Source organism: Prinia subflava, chromosome Z, assembly GCF_021018805.1.
Source record: "Prinia subflava isolate CZ2003 ecotype Zambia chromosome Z, Cam_Psub_1.2, whole genome shotgun sequence".
Classification (NCBI taxonomy): Eukaryota; Metazoa; Chordata; class Aves; order Passeriformes; family Cisticolidae; genus Prinia; species Prinia subflava.
The window spans coordinates 93981702-94001967 of record NC_086283.1 but is presented as its reverse complement, the minus strand read 5'-3'; the positions used below and the strand labels follow the sequence as shown (position 1 = coordinate 94001967).

Below are 20266 nucleotides of genomic sequence, written 5' to 3'. Positions count from 1 at the left end.
GAAATCTGATCTGTTCTATTAGTGTGATGTCTTTTGGTTTGTACAACGACTTTTGCTCAGTGACTGCCTGCATAATGAAAAAAATGCAAAGGAAAACTTTCTCTTCAGATAGCATTATTTTCTCCCAGAAGCAGACATGTTGAAAAAAAATGGTTTTGAGTTGAATCCCAATTAAGTTAATGGGAAGTTTTGGATGAAAAACATTCATAGACACATTGACTGCAACAAAGCATGAAGAAATAACCGTGGTTTCCTGGCCTAGAAGTGTTCAAGGCCAGGCTGGATGTGATTTGAGCAACATGGTCTACTGGAAGAAAGACAGAGAGGCAAAGGAGTGAAAATGAGATTATCTTTAAGATCCCTTCCAATCCAAACCATCCCATAATTCTAATTCTGTGAAATAGTAGAGAGCTTTAATTCTCCTAGATGTTAGGAATTTTCTTCCTAAAAAAAAAAAAAAAAATAAAATTTTTGAAGAACAACTCTGGTGCTCAAATCTCCATATAAGCCACATTTAGTTTACCTCAGTTATATGTATTTGAAGAAATTAATACCCTGAAAACTAATCAGAAATACAAAACCTACTCAAACTCTTAGTCACTGAGAATGAGTCAGTAACAACTTGTAGAAAATAAGAACTAAGAGCAAAAAAATCAGGATTTTTTTTTGCAAAATTCTATCTTAAATTCTCTCCTTACTGAGTATTTGACGTTGTTTTTCTGGTTACACACAGTAAAACTTGTAATACGAAAGCACTCTTGTATTATTGTTCCTACCATTGTTGAACTTTGATTTTCACCTGCCACAAAGCATCTTATATAACTACAATTTAGTGTGCTCTTTACTCTAACTATGTAATAAGAATCCCTGCTGATATTATGGGATCACCTAACTGTATAATACTGCAACCTACCTCTGTGAACAGGTCATTGTCTTTCTCAGCTGAGAGACTGCAAATTTCATAAATTCTTATGGGCTTCTAGAGGAACTAAAATAATAGTTTCTAAACCTCACAGTTTGTAAAAGAAAGAAAAAAGCATACAGTACTTCTATGGCTCTAGGCTGATCAGTAGTGTTTTCTTGGAATAGCAATCCAGATAGCCTTGGAACAGCAGCAAAGATTCTGTGGTTATCCATTGAAAAAACATACTTTTTTTTCTTTTTTTTTGACTGTCAGCAATAAAATATGTAATTAATTTCAATGGGCTGTTTCTTTCTTTTGTTGTTTTCATTCAGCAAGATACATTGCCTTTGAAGATGGACGAGAATCTTATGTGTGGCATGGGACATTATCCCAGCTATTGACCCTTTGGGTTGTAGCACTGTGAGTACATTGCTTCTAAAAGCAGAGGTGGCTGCATTTGGAGCCTTTCTGTATCCCCCTTCAGAAAAACTACATTACCAAGGATGAAGGAAAAGCACAAACATGTCAATAAACACTATTGCCACTAACCACCAATGCTCGTCTGCCACAGCAGGTAGCAGAGGATCCCCTCCCCCTTTTGCAAGATGGGCACATAATGCATAACAGCCCATGGAATTCCACTCTGCAGAGATAATTCTGTAATGTCTATATATCCTAAAAGCATTTTATAGAAAATCAGCTTAATAACATATATTTCATCTAAATTAAGCAATAAATTCACAGCACAGCCAGCTATTTTGGCCTTCATTAGAGCTACTATGACAGTGCAGCTACACTCTATTCTAGTCTCAATAATCTAGTTTCAAGATGATCATAAAATATGTTAAAAGTACATACAGATACTCTCAGACAATCCTGATATACTATTTTTATCCAGTGGCAATCTGAGTAATTTCCCCTCCTTTCCAATACAAGTGCTAAGTTGTTTACAAAACAATTCATAATCAAATGCAAGCAAAGATTCTTCCTGCAAATTTGCAAAACTATCTGTTCCACTTGTTACTATTAACATCAAACTGTGTACAAGACATGTCAAACACTAGAAGTGGCCAGGTCAGAAAATACCCTCAAAGACTGTAATCACAAACAAAATGGCATAAAAAGACTGCAAGTAAAAGTAATTAAAACTCTAAAATGTTGACATTTAAATGATTGCAACAGGAGATTCAAGTGCACCTCAGAAAATTGTAGCTTTTACATGCTATTTTACTGTGATACAGCTTCCACAGAAATCACAACTGCAGTTTTACAAAGGTACGTCATGCATTTGGGCATGAATCCGTCATTCCTAATACCTTCTTAATCCAGTTATGATCAGTGACAGAATGAATGTCCTAATAACAAAGGTCACCATGTAGCAACAACAGTTACAACCAGAGCAAAAGCACAGAGAAACTTTGGCTCAGCAGCAACCCACGCCTGAAATTTCTCCCCTCCTTTTACCAGGAAGTTGAAAAAGACAGGGCTTTTTGTACCCACATTTCCCTGTAATGCTGCACTGCTGTTGTAGGAAGAGCCACCAGCTCAGCACTGAACTTGAAAGGCATCAGGGCTGATGCTAGCCACTCTTGCCGTGGATGACTCCCCTTGCCCTGCCTGCTGCTTGGCTTTGTTTTGTTTAGCTGTGACAGCAGTTTCTTTAATTGACCATATGTCTGCAGCTAATTTGTTTTACTTTTCTTATCATTCTGTGGTACAACAACTAACAGCAGTTACTCCATGTATAAAGAGATAGTTGCATTGCTAATATAATGATGTAAAGAAATGCAGGGCTGCTAACAACAGCAGAGGTCTTGAGAAATGGAGACCCAAGACACGATACAGAGGAGCACATGCATGGGATCATACTGGGGATGGCACTGCAGAGTAAAACAGCTGTGAGAAACTTCCCAGAGGTCTGTTAAAGAAATGCAGACTTGGCCTGCACAGAATTGGTTTTAGGCATATCAAACAGAACATAGTAAGTGTATCTTACATTTATGAAAGGCACCACATAAGGTGCTCTGGATGTGGCATGAAGCTGCAGCTTCGTGAAGAGAGAGTGAGTGTACAGAAGTTTGTTACCAAACACACAAAAATGACCACAGATTCCAGGGTAAATAAAAAGAAACCATCAGCATGAACTTTAAACATAAACTTTAAGCATAAACTTTAAACATATGACTTTAAACATAAGAGCTTCCCCTTTTGCCCTGTATTTCCTCTTTCCTTAAGTGACTTCTCCAGGTCCTCATATTTCCCTAACAAAGGTCTTAATTGAAACTTTGTAAGTACTGCTTGCCTACTCTAGCTGTGATTTCATTTAATTTCCTTCTCATTTTGCTTTGCTTTGGTGCCAAATAACACTAAATAATATTTTTAGACCCCCAGCAGCTAGCTGAGAGATCCACATGCAATCTGAGAATAAATCCTGTTATGAGTATCACCATAGAAAGAGTGAATGAAATCCAAGTACATAAATGCATACCGAGACACAAAAAGATTTATAATTTCAATAAAAACATGACCATGCAAGGAAAAGAACTGTAAACCCATGTGTTCATGAAAAAGACACTTGCACAGACAAAGCTAACTTTGGTCACAAGTTAAACCTTGAAAGCCTAGCACTTTCACTACATGACTGTCAGTTGCTAGAAGGTATCAGTTTGAATTTGAAAACTCAGGGCTGTGGGGCAAGATGGGGCACCTGACTGTGGATAAACAATGCTGTATCTCACCTACCTGTTTATCCAGAGCAGATTATCACTGGGAGCACGAAAACCAAACTGACTTCTTGGAAACTGACCACTAGCCATATTTGTCAGATAGAATACCGATGTTTTCAAAAAGATACAAAAGAAAAGTGAAATGTCATTCAGAAATGAAGCAAAACTGCCAGTATTTTTCCCTATGAATCAGGATCCTTCCCAAGAGGACACTGCAGTTTTGAAGCTGACTACAGAGCCTTCCTCTATGTAAAAAGACTGTGAGAAAAAATGCAATACAGCTGGAGAAGTCACAAATGGTATTTTTCTGAGATCTTCGAGAAAACTTACACAAGCTTCCACATTAGCAAACAATGTAAACGTATAATATACACACCAAATGGAATCTATAAAATAAATACTTCATTTTCTTATCTACAGGAACCATAACAAGAATCATTACTAATACTGGCAATTCCTAGACTTAAGTAGCTATTATCACACACTAACAATTTACATAATTAACACATGCTAACAATATAATCGTACCCTAAACAGAAGCCTAAAAATCCCCCATGAACACACACACACAGAACGCAAGCATCCGCTGCACAGGCATGAAGAGCTGTCCTTTGCAGAACAGACAGAGGAAGCTTGGGTCCCTCTACTGTTAGATAGCTGGTTCAGCCCTGCACCTGCACCCCAGAACCTGCATCAGTGCAAGCCTCTGCAGGAAGTGCAGGTCAGAAGATCACAGAATTGCTCCTATTTACAATTTAAGTTTTATACACTTCAATTTAATAACAGAATGCATTCTGCCACCACACAGTGTTTGTGGCTGCACTTTGCTTTTCTGCAAGATAGAAGAAAATCTTTGGCAAATAGTTATCTCGTTACAAAATAAACTTGGTAAAGCAGCCCTTGCATTTAAAAAGAAATTCCAAAGTTTGAACAGGTTTGTTATCTTAGACTGCTCTCCAGAAAAGCTTCAATTAAAGATAAAAGTGATATGCTCAGTACTTTTGAGACATCTTTGAAAATATTTACCTCACATCAGGCTTCTGCTGCACTGAAATAATTCTTAAAAGAGTACTGAAATTATATACTTCTCACTGCCATTTATTAAAACTCTTTCGCTTCATCTAGCCAGAGATTTATGATTTTTTCTTCAAGAAGTTTTGCTGATTGCTTAAGCACATATGGTATGTTAGAATTCATGGTTACAAAGTACCACAGATCAGCTTTCTATTGGAAGTACCGGAGTGACAAAATCCACACTTTTACAAGGAGGATTGTTAGAATATCAAAGAAAAATGATGAAAAGTAAAACTTGCAAAAAAAAAAAAAAAAAAAAAAAAAAAAAAAAAAAAAAAAAAGATACCAGACTACCAGACTGACATGAAAGGCAAGCAGCTATGAAATGGAGTATGTGGCAGAGGGCCATTCCCATTTATGACATGCTAGGGTATACAAAGGATGTGACTTTCTAGGTTAACATTCTCCTGGGAAGATACCTCAGCACTGGGAAACAAAACTGCACTAGCCACATGTGCAGCTTGACACAGTCTAAGAAGTAGACCCATTTAAATATTCCATGCCATGACTGCAAACTCTCACCGAGGATAAAATAATCAATCCAAACCAAAGTATCTTCATCTGGAAGCTACTACTTGAAATAAATCATTTAGTATACACATTATGTATTTTTAAAACTGTATGTTTACTGATAAGAACAGATTTATAAACTGTATATAATTTTCTATATAATACTGTAAGAGACTTAAAAATCAAAATTGCTTCAAAGCCTGTTAAGATCACCAAAGGACTTTGCTCATTATGGCAAATCATACCAAGAGGCAACTGGTCATTAGTGACCACCCTGTCCCCCTGCTCCCCACCCTGCCACTGTTGGATTTGCTTTGTGAATTCTTGGAAATTTGGACAGTAAGTTAAGTCACATGACAGGAACTAGAGATAAAATAAAGGTGATAATATTATCTGGTTATCTCAGACTAGGAAGAGGTAAACAAGCTGTGGGAGCACTGATAATGACCACAAAGAATCCACAAGGAAAGCCAGCTCAGCAACTGTGCTGACAATCAGCTCTGACTGGGTCCAGAAGGATGAGGCCATGGCCCACTGACTCAAAAGAGGAAGACTGAGCATGGGACTAATCAGCACTGGAAGCAAGTGAATCATTTAACCAAGAGAATAGGAGAACTGTGTACCCAATGAGAATTGATTCCTTTGTTTGCTAAAATGTACAAATGGGGAGAAGTTTTGAGTGACATTGGACCCCTACTAATGAAAGGACCAGAAGAGGACCAGTGGGATGATGTCTGGAACCATGGGTGGTGATACCTTTTTACTTAATCTGTCTCTCCCACTCTTTCACTCCCCTCTTCTCTTTTTCCATTTCTTTCTTTCTCTCTCTACCTCCCATTTAATGTTAATGAAATCCATAATACTGTCTTCAGCATATGGTCTTGTTTGCATCTCAGTTTGGGCAGAGGCATCTCTCCAATAATCAGATCTTAACGAACGCAACTAAAATAATGTAGGATTGGTTAAGCATATTTTAACAAGAAAAAGGTCTGAAAGTATCTTTCCTTCTTAGCTATCAAAATTTTAGCAATCTTTTTTATAGAATAATGTTTTATTCTTGGAAGTAACATCTAAAGATGAAGGTGTCTGGAGAGACTGCAGGTGACATGATAGTGAAAATGCTCATATACATTGTGCTTGTGCATCATCATTTCATTTACTGAAACAATGAGATCTGGAATTTTTACAGCCATTTTTGGGATCTAGACAGCAAAGAATCTTTATAGACTTATTAGAAAACAAGTATTCAACATTAAGACATCCAGACTCTCAGCTTTAGAGATGCATTTTACAAGAACAAGTTTTCAAAAGGTCTTAATACCCATTTAAGTCTTAAAACAAAAACCCTTCCCAAAGAAGAAAGAATATATGCATACCACACTGAAAAAATTCATACTATTTCCCAGACCCATTATATTTTTAAGCCAGTAGCCATATGAGAGAGACATCCTCTAAGTATCTCTCTGAAATCAGTGACAAACCTACCCAAAGCAGGAATCAGTGCTTGAGTACATACTACTTCTCTGATTAGTTAGTATATTTGCTCTTGCTTACCACAGGGTTATTTTGTTCCAGGAAATTTATGATGAGAAATTTTCTTTCAAAGGCACATCTATCATTAGTCATTCTACTAAATTTGAGAGCAACCTAAAACTGTGTTAGTCATTTTATGACTGCATTTCTTCCCAGCTTTCCACCAAAAGTTGCAACTGCCTATGGCCTTTAATTCTGTTCTCCTTTAGATGGTTTAAAGAAGGAAACCATTACTGTACAACTGATAAGGATATGTGACACTTTGTGCTAGATTTGCAGACAAAATATGAACCTATTAAAGACTAATATTTTAAATAGCAGTAATCAACTCTTTACTCATAGAAAAATGCTTGCCTTGCAACAAATAATAAACACATTTAAAATATTCTTACCTGCAAAGTAAACTCAAAATGCCCTTAGTTTGAAGTTAGAAAATTCTGACATGGTAGAGTTTCTCATTCAGAAGATTCAAAAATATTCAGGATTTTTTTAAATCCCACTGATTAAATTCATTGTGTTTTTTCCCACTTCAAGTTTATTATTACATCACAAAACAATACAAAGGTCAATGAAAACCCATCATGTTTTGATTTTGCACAGAAAAGAAAACTTGATATAATGGAATTAGAAAAAACCAGCAAGTATCAAGGTCATAAATCTTTGTGTGCCTGACATTTGACTCTAGACAGTTCCACATTAAACCAGTATTTAAACACAAATTTAAAAAATAAAAGTCAGAATGATTTCTAAAGGCAAGTCAAACTTCACTAAGAAAGTAGTATAATTAATTTTAAACTCTTACTTGCTTCTGTAGACATTGGTCTTGCCTTCTTTGTTTTCTCCCCAGGCTTTTTGACTGGTTTCTTTCTCTCTTACTCAGCTTTTGGTTGCAGGAAATACTCGTAGGCTGCACAAGACCACCAGGTGTGATGTACTGTTCTTTTACAGCCCTTGTAGGTGAGGAAAGATTCATCACAAATAGTGACCCATCAGCAGTGACACTCCCAGAAGATTGTCCAGGAACTTCAAAATCACACTCACTTTCTGTTTCTCTGCGTAGTAATGTGGTAATGGAAGCAACTTGAAATTGGTTTTGTAGTATGTCAGCACTGGAGCTATACAGATCCTGAAAAGAACTACCACCTTTCTTACTGGACTCTAACTGCAGGCTCCCTTGTATGTAAGCAGGTGGATTTTCATTTTGGCCATGGTAAAGTGTTCCCTTGCTGCAAGTTCCATATAACACAGGTGACAAAACAAGTCTTTCTCTGATATTTAAATCCAAGCTATGAGATCTTCTGTGAAAAGGTTTTACAGTGCTCGCATATTTTATGGGATAGGAAGAAGGGAGATTTCTTTTTTGATTTAATGCCTTTAAGGGAAGTTTTTTACTTTCTATCTCATATCTGGGAACACTTACTTCTAGACAAAGTGTTTCTGTTAATCTTCCACCATTATTACTTCCAGCTGTGTAGGAAAGTCCTTGATTTTTGATTTCTAAAGTTGCAGTTACCACTTCATGGCAGGTATCCTCGTTAAAACCAGACTGAATTTTGAGAAGCAAATGTTTTTCTGATGATTCTGACAATTTAACACAGAAAGGTGGCTGATGGTCAGTCCAATTTTTGCAGAAATGTCTATTTACTAACAGTCCACAGGAACATTCTTTGTTGCAAACAAAGTTAAAGCCCCCTAAGCAGGCCTCACAGAATGGACAGTGCAGTTTTCCAACTGTCCACTGTGCCTATTGACAAAAAGAGAAAAAAATGAAACACACAATATGTTCACTGAAAATAAATAAGCAGGAAATAATTACTGGAGTTATTTTCTCCTTTGGCGAGAGGATTTTCTTCTTGTTTTTCAAATACAATAAAAGACACTTCACAGCAGAAAGCAAATCCACCATAAATAATGTACTGGTCAAAGCTCTGCTTGCTACAGTGATAACTAATTCTAAGAAAACTAAAACATGCATTGTAAAATGTAGGAGCTTTAAAACATGTTCAAAATTTGTCCACAGATAGAATAATGCTGCAATACTAATAAAAACAATAGATCTTTAAAGGAGTGAAATCAATTTCCCACATTAATCTGGAATTGGCAAGTACAGCTTCTCAGCTGAGTGTTCTGGGTGCTGATACATTTCTTGCATACTAAGTACAGTGGAAGGAGAGTTCTTACAAAAAGAACATAGCTTTTCACTTTGATTACCCCACAAAAGCTTTAAATGGTATTTGTGTTTTGGTATATGTAGCATCACAACATAATCTCTGTGCACATACTGTGACAAATCCTTAATACTCTATATATAAGAAGACAGTTATTTTAGTTATTTATAATTCTGAGTTTCTTTTCAACCCTGAAGGCACTTTTTCAAAAGGAAATACAAATCAAAGGTCTATAAACGCCTACATATTAATACAATTATTAGTCTTCCTACATATTTAGACAATTATTAGTATTTTCAGCAATTATATTCATCTGTCAGCAGCACTGTTTAGTACTAAAGTTATGCAAGTGTTTGTAGGATCAAAGCCCAAATGAGAAAAAATTATCAACTCCAGTCACACTGTACTTACTCACTTGAGTGTCTAAAGAACCATGAATACAGAAACTGCCCGACATCTCTAGTTTAAGCATTGCTTGTCCTATTGAAAGCTACAGAAAATGTCAGAAAAACCAATTCAGCAGTTTCAGAAAAAAAACAAAACCCTCCATACACTTGTGTGGAAAAAAGGTTATTTTTCACACACAATGCTAGAAGTTCTGGAAACACTTATTTGAAAAACTTGCTCCTGCCTTGTGGGATAAAACCTCAAAATTACACAAAATATCAAAGATTTGTCTTTCATTGCACCAATGAGAATCTATGTAAATCTGGAAAGGTTTTTAACTTGGAAAAAACCTAATACTTTACATATAACCAAAGGCTTTCAAATTCTTGAGAATTCTGTAAGCATGCACAATCCCTCTCAGTTTATAAGGCTGACCAATGTGTACACAGGTCATTCCTAAAGAATAATTAAATTTGTTCTGAGATTGACTCTTAAGTCTCCCACGCTCTGTTTCCCAGATGCCAGAGACTTAACTCTAAAATTAAGGGAAAAGCACTTGGTAGTGGCGTTAGTGGATCTCTCTGACATGGAATAGCATCCTGAATCTTCACATGGAGATGTGGACTGATGGAGTGATTCATAAAAATTAAGAAGGCTAGAAGCCTGGAAAAAATGGACATGCAAGACACAGTGTGGAGGAAAAAGGACATCTCCATGTCCCGTGTGCACAGAGATTGGGAGATGAGGTGTGGTATCAAGGAGCCTGGGACTGATTTAGCATGAGTTTGGCAGTGGAGTGTGGAAGCACTGACTCAGTAAAAGAAGTAACAGCCTACTAGTGGAGGAGGTGGTAAGGGGAAAATCAGCAAGATCTGAAAGGGAGCTGAGTACACAGACATAGTGATGGACTGAGTAAAGACGAAAAAATGGAAATGGTTAGAAAAAGAAATTAAAACAAATGATAAGTGACAGATAAAAGAAAATCCGGGTCAATAAAGGTCACTAGCACCACTAGCTACATACTTATAATTATTGAAGATTATCTATACACTAATATGTACATGAAATCCAAGGAGATTGGCTAAGAACAGGGACAGATGGCAAAAAAGAACCGTCTGGGAAGCAGTGGGTTTTACAGCCTGCAAATAGACTTTGAGCTTATGTAAAATGATTTAGCCTTTGATACAGGAGTCATACAGGAGAAAACAACACATGATCACAAAATTATTCAGAGCCCAGGAAGATATGGAGAGAAGACAGAATTATTTAACACCGCCCCCCCCAATTTATCCATAAAAACACAGGATCTTGCCAGAGAAGATGAAGTGAACGAGGCAAGAGTCCCAAGGATATTAAGTGACACAATGAACAGTCAAATGTGTCAAAGGTGTACACAGATAATTTCACTGTCTGCCTTTTTCACCAGAGAACTGCTCCTCTGCAGCCTTAAGGAAATCTGTCAAGCAGTCTATGAGTTTTGTATTTCCTCGGTCCGGAATTTGACCCTCCGGTTTTAAAATGTTTTAAAATGCAGAAGCTAAAGGCGCAAAAGAACAATTTAAGAGCTAAAGGTGAAAACAATAATATTGCTATCAATATTGAGTACAATTATACTGAAATTAAGAGGCAAAAAACCTGTAATAAAATCCTCCTTATTATTAAAGATTCATGATTAGGCGATATTGTAAAGTGAGGAAATAATGCATGAGCTGTAATCTTCAAACACACCTCCAAGATTAGTGTTTCTGAGCATAACTATTCTGTTATGTTCATTGAAGTAAAAGAGATAATTAATTTTTAAAAGTTTAAATAATGTTTAACAAAAAAAACCCCTACATAGAGCAATACAAAGAAGGAAGATGAATTTTTTTAAAATTTTTGAATGCTTAGTTCTAGAGTCGTAACAACTTTTTTCTCTTTGTGCATATTTTCAGTATGAGTTTGCTTAGGGCAGAAATTACTTAAAATATAGTAAAATGGTACATGGAAGACTATGGAGAAAGTAATGCAAATATCATTTACTTATCAAAATCAAAGATTCATAAAAGAAAATCTGTGTGGCAAAAAGCACTGTTTCTACTTATTAGTACCTATGCCACAACATTAACTGCTAGATCTAAAACAACTTAAAGAAAATATCAACTGGAGCAGTTGGTACAACAAGAAATTTATGAGATGGTTTGTAATTTCAAATGGGCAGTTAAAACTCAAAAGCAGTGACACTGGCTTGTTATCAAACCATTGAATTTGCATGAAGGTATCTACTTTCTATTCATATGACATAAGAGCACATAAAGTATAAAAGACTTAAGTATAAAACACATCATATTCCAAAAACTGATCTCTTAAGAAACGCCCAGTCCACTTTTATGGGGAAACATGCCTCTTCTTGCCACAGTCAACTTACGTGTTAATACTGCAAGATAGGATGATCAAAACAAAACAAACCCCAAAGCCTAGGTAATAAACATAATATTAAGCATTGACAAACATGGAGAGATGCCCATGGCAGTTATTTGGACATCCATAAACACATTCATCTGTTAAAGTGCAGGAAACAGAATTTATCACTTGTAGCACTTCTGCATATATTAAAAACAAAACAAATTAAACATTTAAGAGAGGAGAAAAAAAATCTGTAAGTGATAACAACAGAGGTTCCCAAGAAGGATTCCCTCAGTTATAAGGTCTCTGTAACATACATGGACCTTGCCAGAAAAGTGTCCTTCAAATTTTTCCCCCTTAATTATTTTACATGTTGAATAATAAAGAGGCAAGAAAACAATATCTACCTTTTCAATGACACATTTCACCCACTCTGGAATGGCTTCTAAGCTCACATGCCATACATTGCAAGAATTCTGAGCAGCAGCTGAAGGTTGTGATATCTGTTAATAAAACAATTGTGTTGATACTCAGAATCTATGTAAGCTTTTTTCCTTTTGAATATAGCCAGAAGTCAGCTCGTCAAAATCCGTAAACATTAACAAATGATAAACCTCAAATATGATGTGCTTCTTTAAGCTAAAAATCAGGTAGATACTGTCAGTAATTCTCTATTTCTGAATCTAAGAACATTGGGCAAACTCCACTGAGGAAATGTAGGCGTCTGGAGGTGGTGTTGTTTTGTTTAAAAGAACAGAAAGTATGCAGTTGCAGGCCTTCCAAGAATATCTGGAAATTGATTTTAGAATCACTGTCAGTTGGCCTAATTTTTCAGTAAAGACAGAAAAATCTAAGTTATAGTTTACATGAAGACCAAGATCATCAATGCACACATGCAACAAGTAGAATTAATTTTCCAATTTCTTTTAGAAACTAATAGAGTAACCAAGTAATCTTAGCAACTTTAGAGTTTTTACTGCAATAATGTGATCAAGTGAAGAGAAAAAAATCTAAAAACCTGTAGCATTTTATTAATTAATACTACAATAAAAGCAATTACCTAACTAAAGTAGAGTTACAGGCAAAAATTATAAGGAAACTCTGGTGAGAAAGTCCTAAAATCAGTTGTTAAAATTTATGAATACGTAAAGCTGTGGACATCTATGTTATTAAGTCACTGGAATAAAGATTTAATTCTGCTAAAAATTAAAAATGGGACTATAGGTAGAAGATAGAAGCTTTTAAAATTTTTCCAAGTATTGACAGGTGACAGATAGATCCATTTATCATGTCTATGCTGGTTTTTTGTCCTATCTGTGAAGACCACCTGCACTTCAATATGGATATAATTATTAGTGTTTATATTGTGTTTGTAACTTTAACATTTTTTAAAAACTTTGTTCTACATTTTTTTCATTCATAATTCAGCTATATCTTTGTCTGAAGGTCTAAAATTCACCTGTGAAAACATGCTGAAAACATTACTCTTCACATCATAGTACTGTCTTTACCGCCCAAACTCCTTAGACACAGGGTTAAATTAAACTTTTTTATTTGCTATCTTCATAATTGGAGAAGAAGCTGCTTCAGTCATATGTGCAGTGATGGGTGGATCTCCACTCACAACTGAAAGCTCCACCATTGGGAGCTTGGACAAAGACATTTCTTTCTTTTCACTACATTTTTTCCATGGAAGGAGTTGGAATTTCCACATTCCCCCCTAAAAATCACTTCAAACCACGCAAAAAAGAACCATCAAATATAAAGTGTGAAAATTATTCCAGAACTCAAGCTCTGTAAGCACAGTGATTAAAATAGGGTTTATTGATAATGCTATCATGATTTTAAAAAGTAACTTTGCTTCTATGTCTATTGGCTGTACCCCTTTCTAGTGCAAAAAAGAATGTTGTTGCATTACTAACACTTTAATAAAAAAAAATCACCATCTTCTCTTCTATTTGCTTTTTAACTTTGATTCAAGAGCCTTTTTGGCACATTTGGGAAGACCTTAGCTCTTTATGATTAGTAGCTGCCATTATAAAACAGTAGGAAATACTCTGTCATGGTTTTATTTTGTGTAATTATCCTTCTGTTTATTTTAATAAAGACAATGTAAATTACTGAGCAGGGCATAACCCTACTCAGGGCAGACTGATCTTCTGAACTATTTCTGTGCACAGACTATGGCCCATATTTAAAAAATGAAGAGCAAAATTTTCTGATGTAGGGATATTTTACACACAGTTAACTACCACAGTGGAAATTAGAATCAGTCTTTAAAACACACCTTAGACACAAAAGACTTGTCCATTAAAAGATGTTAAAACAAAAAATATGACTGCTTTAAAGCCATCAAAACCAAACCCCATTTTTTATTAGAAATGGTAATGCTCTATACAGGGTACTATTTAAGTGCCCATAAACATCAGCCTGCATGTGGCAGAACATGAAGTTGATTACTGTCTACTTGGCTTCACTAAAATTACTTCCTACACTTCTGTCTACAAAACTGTCTCTACTTTATTTACTTACTTCCACAAGAGATTAATTACAAAGTGAGGCTAAGTCTAATAGTTCTGTTTCATTTATAATAAATGGCACCAGGAGAACTTACAAACTCCCTCAGAAAAAGCTATACTTACTTTGGATGTTTTTTTCCCATTACATTTTGCAAGAAAACCAGAATTTGCTATAAATTTCCTACATCTCCAGCAACGTAGAACACTGGCCTCTTGCTTGTTCATTATGTCAGCTTGGGATTTTGCAGCTCTGTGTGTTGACCTGTAAAGACCACAAAAACACATAATTTGGTCACCTGTTGAAACACGACATTTCTCTAGAGACCCTGAAGTCCATAAATATTCTCACTACTGTAGAGGAGACTAATTCTTTACCTACAAACATTCTCTGGTCTTGTATAGCATGCCATCTAGATGTTTTAAATAAAACATGAAACAGCTGGTTTTATTTCCAGATTGCACAAAGAACTAGAAAGCAACAGTAACAAAACAGCTAAAACCAAAATAAAATAAAATAAAATAAAACTGACCAATCGACAAAACAAAAAATGTGTCCAATATTTGGACAAAAGATAAGAGAGCTTCAATTTTTCTGGTGTATGTCCATAGGAATAAGTCATTGCTACCCTAAGCAATAAACAAACATACACACATATAATGCCACATAACAATAATGAATGCCAACATAAAACTACAGATGACAGACTCTTTTGTCAACATGTCCCTGGAGGCTTTCTCCCTTAAATTATTTTGTGTGGAAGGATGAGCACTACTGGTGCAAGCATTTTTCATGGATCTGTATTAACCTGCTTGTGAAACAGGACCTAATTATTAAGACAAATATTCTTTTTTTCTCTTTTTGTGTCTTGCTATGTGCTGATTGTCTCTCTGGTCTTGTCTAGCTTGTTCCAAAGTCTTCCCCTTTTGTCATGTTTTCTCCAAAGATCTTCCAACTCTTCTTTTGAAGTACTTATGTTTTTACCCCTTGTGCTAGCTACATGGAAAAAAAAAAAAAAAAAGACAGTCTTTTTCATCTACATTGCAACTCAAGCCCTATACTAGAGTTAGGCCTACTCAGAGTGCTAAAGTGGAAAGCACTCACTGATGGGCAATGCTGTAGTATGAAACTAAAAGTCAGTGTCAGAAGTTTCAGAGTCCAAACACCTGATTTTTCAACTATTTTAACATTTAAATTTTTTTAGTTTTCACTAACTAAAGAAGCTTTGAGGTCTTCACTACAGGCTGTCTGAAAAGCAGTTTGCCCTATTGAAACACACAGACTTTTGCATTTCCCCCATTTCTACCTTTCCTTTTTCTGCCTTGTTTCCTCATTTAAACAAAGACAATGAAACACACAGAGAGGTTACTTATTATCTTTTATTTACATCTGAGGTCTTAATTCATTCACTTTTTTCTACTTTTCTACAAAAGTAAAGGTCTGTAATATAGTTTGACAAAGACAAGCAGAAATGTGTGTACATACAGCAGACTCAAGCTCAAGAGTATATGCAGTTTTTAACAATCAGATCCACTCTCAGCTTAAAAAGTGAAATTAAGGCAAACACTAAACATTTTCTTGCAATATCACAATTAAAATGAATTTTTGTTAAGGGTCCATTATCGAATCTTAAGACAGTCAGGCAAAAGATCATGCAAGAGATACATAAAAGCTACGAACTTATACAAGTAACCTGTCTTGTTCATGACAAAAATGGAATGATTTAAATGCTTTGACTTCACCAGAACTTCAGTTTTCACTTGAGTTAAACTTAGTTTTTACTAACCCACATATGTCAGTGCTGCTACTTTCTGTATCAGACATATTTTAAAAGTGGAATATATAAAACAATAAACCTGTCTATGAATGATTTCTTTTTTTAGAAAGTAAATTTGGCCTCTGATAATTTTTTTAAGTACTTTGTATCACTTTGCTGTTATAACATTAAGCACCACAGGGTATTGAGAGAATGATTATCAGTTATGAATTTCTTTGTATCACTCAAACACTTTAAAGCTATTCTAATTAATTTATTCTTCACAAATGCATACAACACTTCTAGAATGAATTTAACATTACAATAGTTCCGTGAGAGCCTCAAATCTAAGATTAACCAGGATGGACTGAAAGAAATTTTGCATACAGCTAGCTCAGACATTCTTTTCAGGTACAGCCATATCCTCATCTACTCAAATACCTTCTTGAAATGTGGTGATGTATACCTCGCATCACTTATTATGCTATATTTTTTTTATCCAAATGACATATTTAAGTTTCCATATACATCCATATACATCTTAGAGGAGAGGATGTCTTGCTATCTGTTGAACAGCTGCTTCATTTGAAGCTGATGACTGGAGCAGGGCAAAAACCACTTAGTGACAGACCTCTCAACAATCAGATAAAAGACTGATGAATAAATGCACTTGCTATATTTAAAAGACAAGGTTCAAGTCATGCAGACAAAGGCTCTCTAAGGATCACTGGCATTTGAGCTGATGTAAACATCTTTCTCATCTATATAACATCTTCCAAGCTTTACTGCAAAATGAAAGGTCTTTTATTTATTTATTTTGTTTAGTTAGTTATACCCTTTGAAAGGTAGTTAGTTCAGCATATACCTTTTATTTAAAATTACACTTACATAAGAGAAATGAGTACATAGTGTATGTGTAGTAACCCACATTGCATGGGTTGCATTTTGTGTAATCAAGAGTGCTGATACTGAATACATGGAAAAAATCCAGCTCAAGTGGATACTTTTTTAATGTCATGGTACAGTAGGCTGAAGTGTTCTTCTGGCCTAGGAGTATTTAAAAAGTAAAATTCCTGTAGGTGTATTAAAAATCTGCATGTGTGAGTCTTTTGCAGTTCTTACAGTGGACAGAAGAAACTCTACAGATGCACGTTAGCACACTGCAGAGGTTTCTACACACATCATGTTTCTCATTCATCACATCAGCATTCAATTTTATTCTGTTTTGCACATAAGTTCAAATAAATGCATACAAACATGGGATTTTTAAGTTTTGGAGTTTTTTGTTAAATGCAGTTTAATCTTAGTGTTTTGAATATATTTTCCTATGTTTCATTTGTCTTGGTTTGCATGTAAAACTATTAAAAGGCATCTTTGATTTCAGCAAAAAGTGCCTATATAAAGATAAAAGTTTTACATTTGGAACTCCAAAAATAATGTCAGCCCCTGAGTGGGCCTTTTCATCTCAGTAGAGGTCATGTGTGTTGTGGCTGTACTGCTTTCAGGTCAGTTGCTTCGTGTGAGCTCATGTTTGCCTCCAAAATAGCATGCAGACATATCAGAGTGTTTAAAAGCCTATATTCTTCCATGGCTTTTGTCTGATGACCTTTAAACCTTTTTCTATTATTTAGCCTCAGTAAAACTAGTAGAAGAGTCCTAAGATTTCCTTTTCCAAGTCAGTCTCAGTTCCCTTTCTTGGAAATCATTGGTCTAGTCTTCTCTTAGAGACCTTTGATGAAGATTTTACAGCCTTCCCAAACTATTTCATTGTCTTCTTATCTTTTATTATTAACTGTTCCCCAAACACTTAAATGGAATTTTCTTGTAATTTCTCTTATTTGCTGCAAATACAGGGAACAAAATTGCTCCTTTCCTTCTATGCAGAACAGTTTACAACTTTAAACACTTATTAGATATTAGCTCCCCTTCAATCTTGTCTTTGAACTAAATAAATCTTTCTCTTTCTGTAGAGAGAAAGCTTTCTTGATCTCCAGCTGTCACTGCCATTTTGTGAACTCCTTCAAATGGGTCAGCTATTCTTGCTGAATGCAAGTTCTGGATGCAGAACTCACTGAAGTTTTACCAGCTGAGGAAACTAGACAGATTACATAAATTTTCATGGAGGAAAAAAAGGGAAAAAAAAAAAAAAAAAAAAGAGAAAAAATGTCTATTTATATCTAAGTGTCTTATAAAATCCAAATTGTATAATGTATTACATTTTGGTCATTCTGTCTTCAAAAACACTGTTAAAACATGAAGTACAACTCAAATTAAAAATACTCATATGTGCACAGTGGAGAACTAAACACAATCCCCTAAATTTCTGTTGAAATCTGGTCTAGAATTTCAACTAACTTCCCCTTCATTCACAAATACACAAAAATGAGAAAATGAATGTAGCAGCACAAGCAGTTACTGATTTCTTTTATTCAAAAATCACCTGTGACCCCTTCAGAACACTACAGCCATGAAAATTACAATAATTAGGTTGCAGCAAGAAACCAGGGCACGGAAACTTCAGCAATAGTTATTGGGAGTCTTGAAAAAATTTAGAAGAGTGTCAGCTTTGTAGGAGGATGACAGAGAAAATTTAAATGAGCTGTCCTAGCCAACAAGAGTCCATTCCCCAAGTTCCTCCAAGAAAAGGAGGAAGTGATACTTTACCAGACAGAGAAACAACAGAAGACATTATGGTACACTTAAAAACTTGCTCTTAAGTTTCTGATCTCCAAAGTATTCCAATTAAAGAAACACTTAAATAAACCTACTTCAACAATGTTTCTCAATAAAATAGCACTTTAGATAGGGGGACAGAAAAGAAAATTTAAGGACTGTCTACAGAGTGCCAAAGAAGAAAACAGAAAGATGCATCATCTACTTCTGTGCATCTCCTTCTCATCTATGAACTCTTCCACCAGTTCAGCCATTGTGTGTTCGCCTTCTGTATCATGCGAGTTAGTAACAGTGATGACTAGTCAACGTCACACGGTGGCCGGTGTGATACTTTCTTTTGTAGCAAGACTAACCCGTGTAATTAATATGAAGTGTTTTTTTTAAAAAAGGTGCTTGTTACTTGCAAGGTATTTCTTGACTTGCTAAATCCCCTACGGCACGCTGCTTAAGTCAACAGGTCTTCCAGGCACAGCTAGGAAATGGAGTGTGTAAATGGCTCTGACAGGGAACAGACCTGGCGGGTCACTGCAAGACCACGGATCGGCGTGTAATCTCGTTTTCCCAAAAGAGATCTGAGCTGCCTGTTTCATGCTCCTACACATACAAGCATCAGCTGTTGCACAAAGTAAAGCCCAAAACAAGCAGGAACAGGCTGCCCTTGTCCCTGCTCGGCGCGGAACACCAGGCTGAGCACTGCCCGGACACCCCGAGCCCACCCAGGCCCGGCCGGGCGCGCCGGGTGCCGCGGGCCGGCGGCGGCCCCGTCGGGCTCACCCCGGGCAGGAAGGCACGGAGCTGCGTCCCAGGCGGGGCCGGGCTCAGCCGGGGCGGACAGCCCGGCCGCTGCCCCGGCTCCGCGCCGGTGTCCGCACTCACCGCCGCGCTCACCCCGCGCCCCCCTCGCCCCCCGGCCCGGGCCCGCCTCGGCCCCACGGGCGGCTGCGGCGCCTCCCGCCGCCCCGGCCCCGCTCAGCTCACCGGGCCGCGCCGTGCGAGGCTGCGAGGAGGAGGCGACGGCACTGGAGCGGCCGGGCGGGCGGGGAAGGGGCTGCGCAGCAGCAGCCGCTCCCGCGAACGGGAAGAGACGGGAGACAAACGGCGCGGAAAGCGCTCCGCCAGCGCTGCCCCTGCCCTCAGGAGCTCACGGCCGCAGCCCGGGCCCCTCGGCGGCGGCGGAGCCCCTCGGCGGCGGCGGGGCCAGCGCTGCTGCCGCGGTAACGGGGGCAGCGCCCGCGCCGGGCCCTGAGGCTGGCGCGTCTTCGCGTCTCCTCACTGGCAGAGATGGAGCGGGGTGGGGTCAGCGCTGGCGGCGGGCCGTGACCAGGGAGAAGAGAGGCGGAGGGAATTAAGGTTGGGAGGGTGAACGAAAACTTTTCAAGGGGCACTGGCTCAGAAACTGCGTTCCCACGGGCCCGAGGAATCAATCCAAACCCAAAGAACGCACTCTCATAGAGCGAGGCCAGGGACATCGCAGGGACCGGCGAGCGCCCCCCGGCCGTCACCTGCTTAGGCTGGGTGTCCTGGGCAGCCCCCGACTGTCCTGACGTGCAGCAAGAGAAAAGAGAGAGCACTAAATGAAATGGGCTGAGGGGACGAAATACACTTGTGAATCGGTGTAGGAAATTGCTGCGCA

General features: G+C 37.4%; 1 protein-coding gene across 2 annotated transcripts in view; it reads right to left on the bottom strand.

Annotated features, from left to right (window-relative positions):
- The window catches only part of RNF180 (ring finger protein 180), a 68299-nt gene extending 48359 nt beyond the window's left edge, over positions 1–19940 (bottom strand). Inside the window, exons 1-4 of one of the 2 annotated variants that reach the window (XM_063423272.1) lie at positions 19612–19940; positions 14330–14468; positions 12095–12190; positions 7550–8491 (exon numbers count right to left, since the gene is read on the bottom strand). In XM_063423272.1, coding sequence (XP_063279342.1) covers positions 7550–8491; positions 12095–12190; positions 14330–14431 — 1140 coding nt within the window. In that variant the 5' untranslated portion in view covers positions 14432–14468; positions 19612–19940. The remainder of the gene's footprint in view (positions 1–7549; positions 8492–12094; positions 12191–14329; positions 14469–19611) is intronic. The other variant, XM_063423271.1, reaches the window with a different exon arrangement.
- Between the last annotated feature and the right edge of the window lie 326 nt (positions 19941–20266).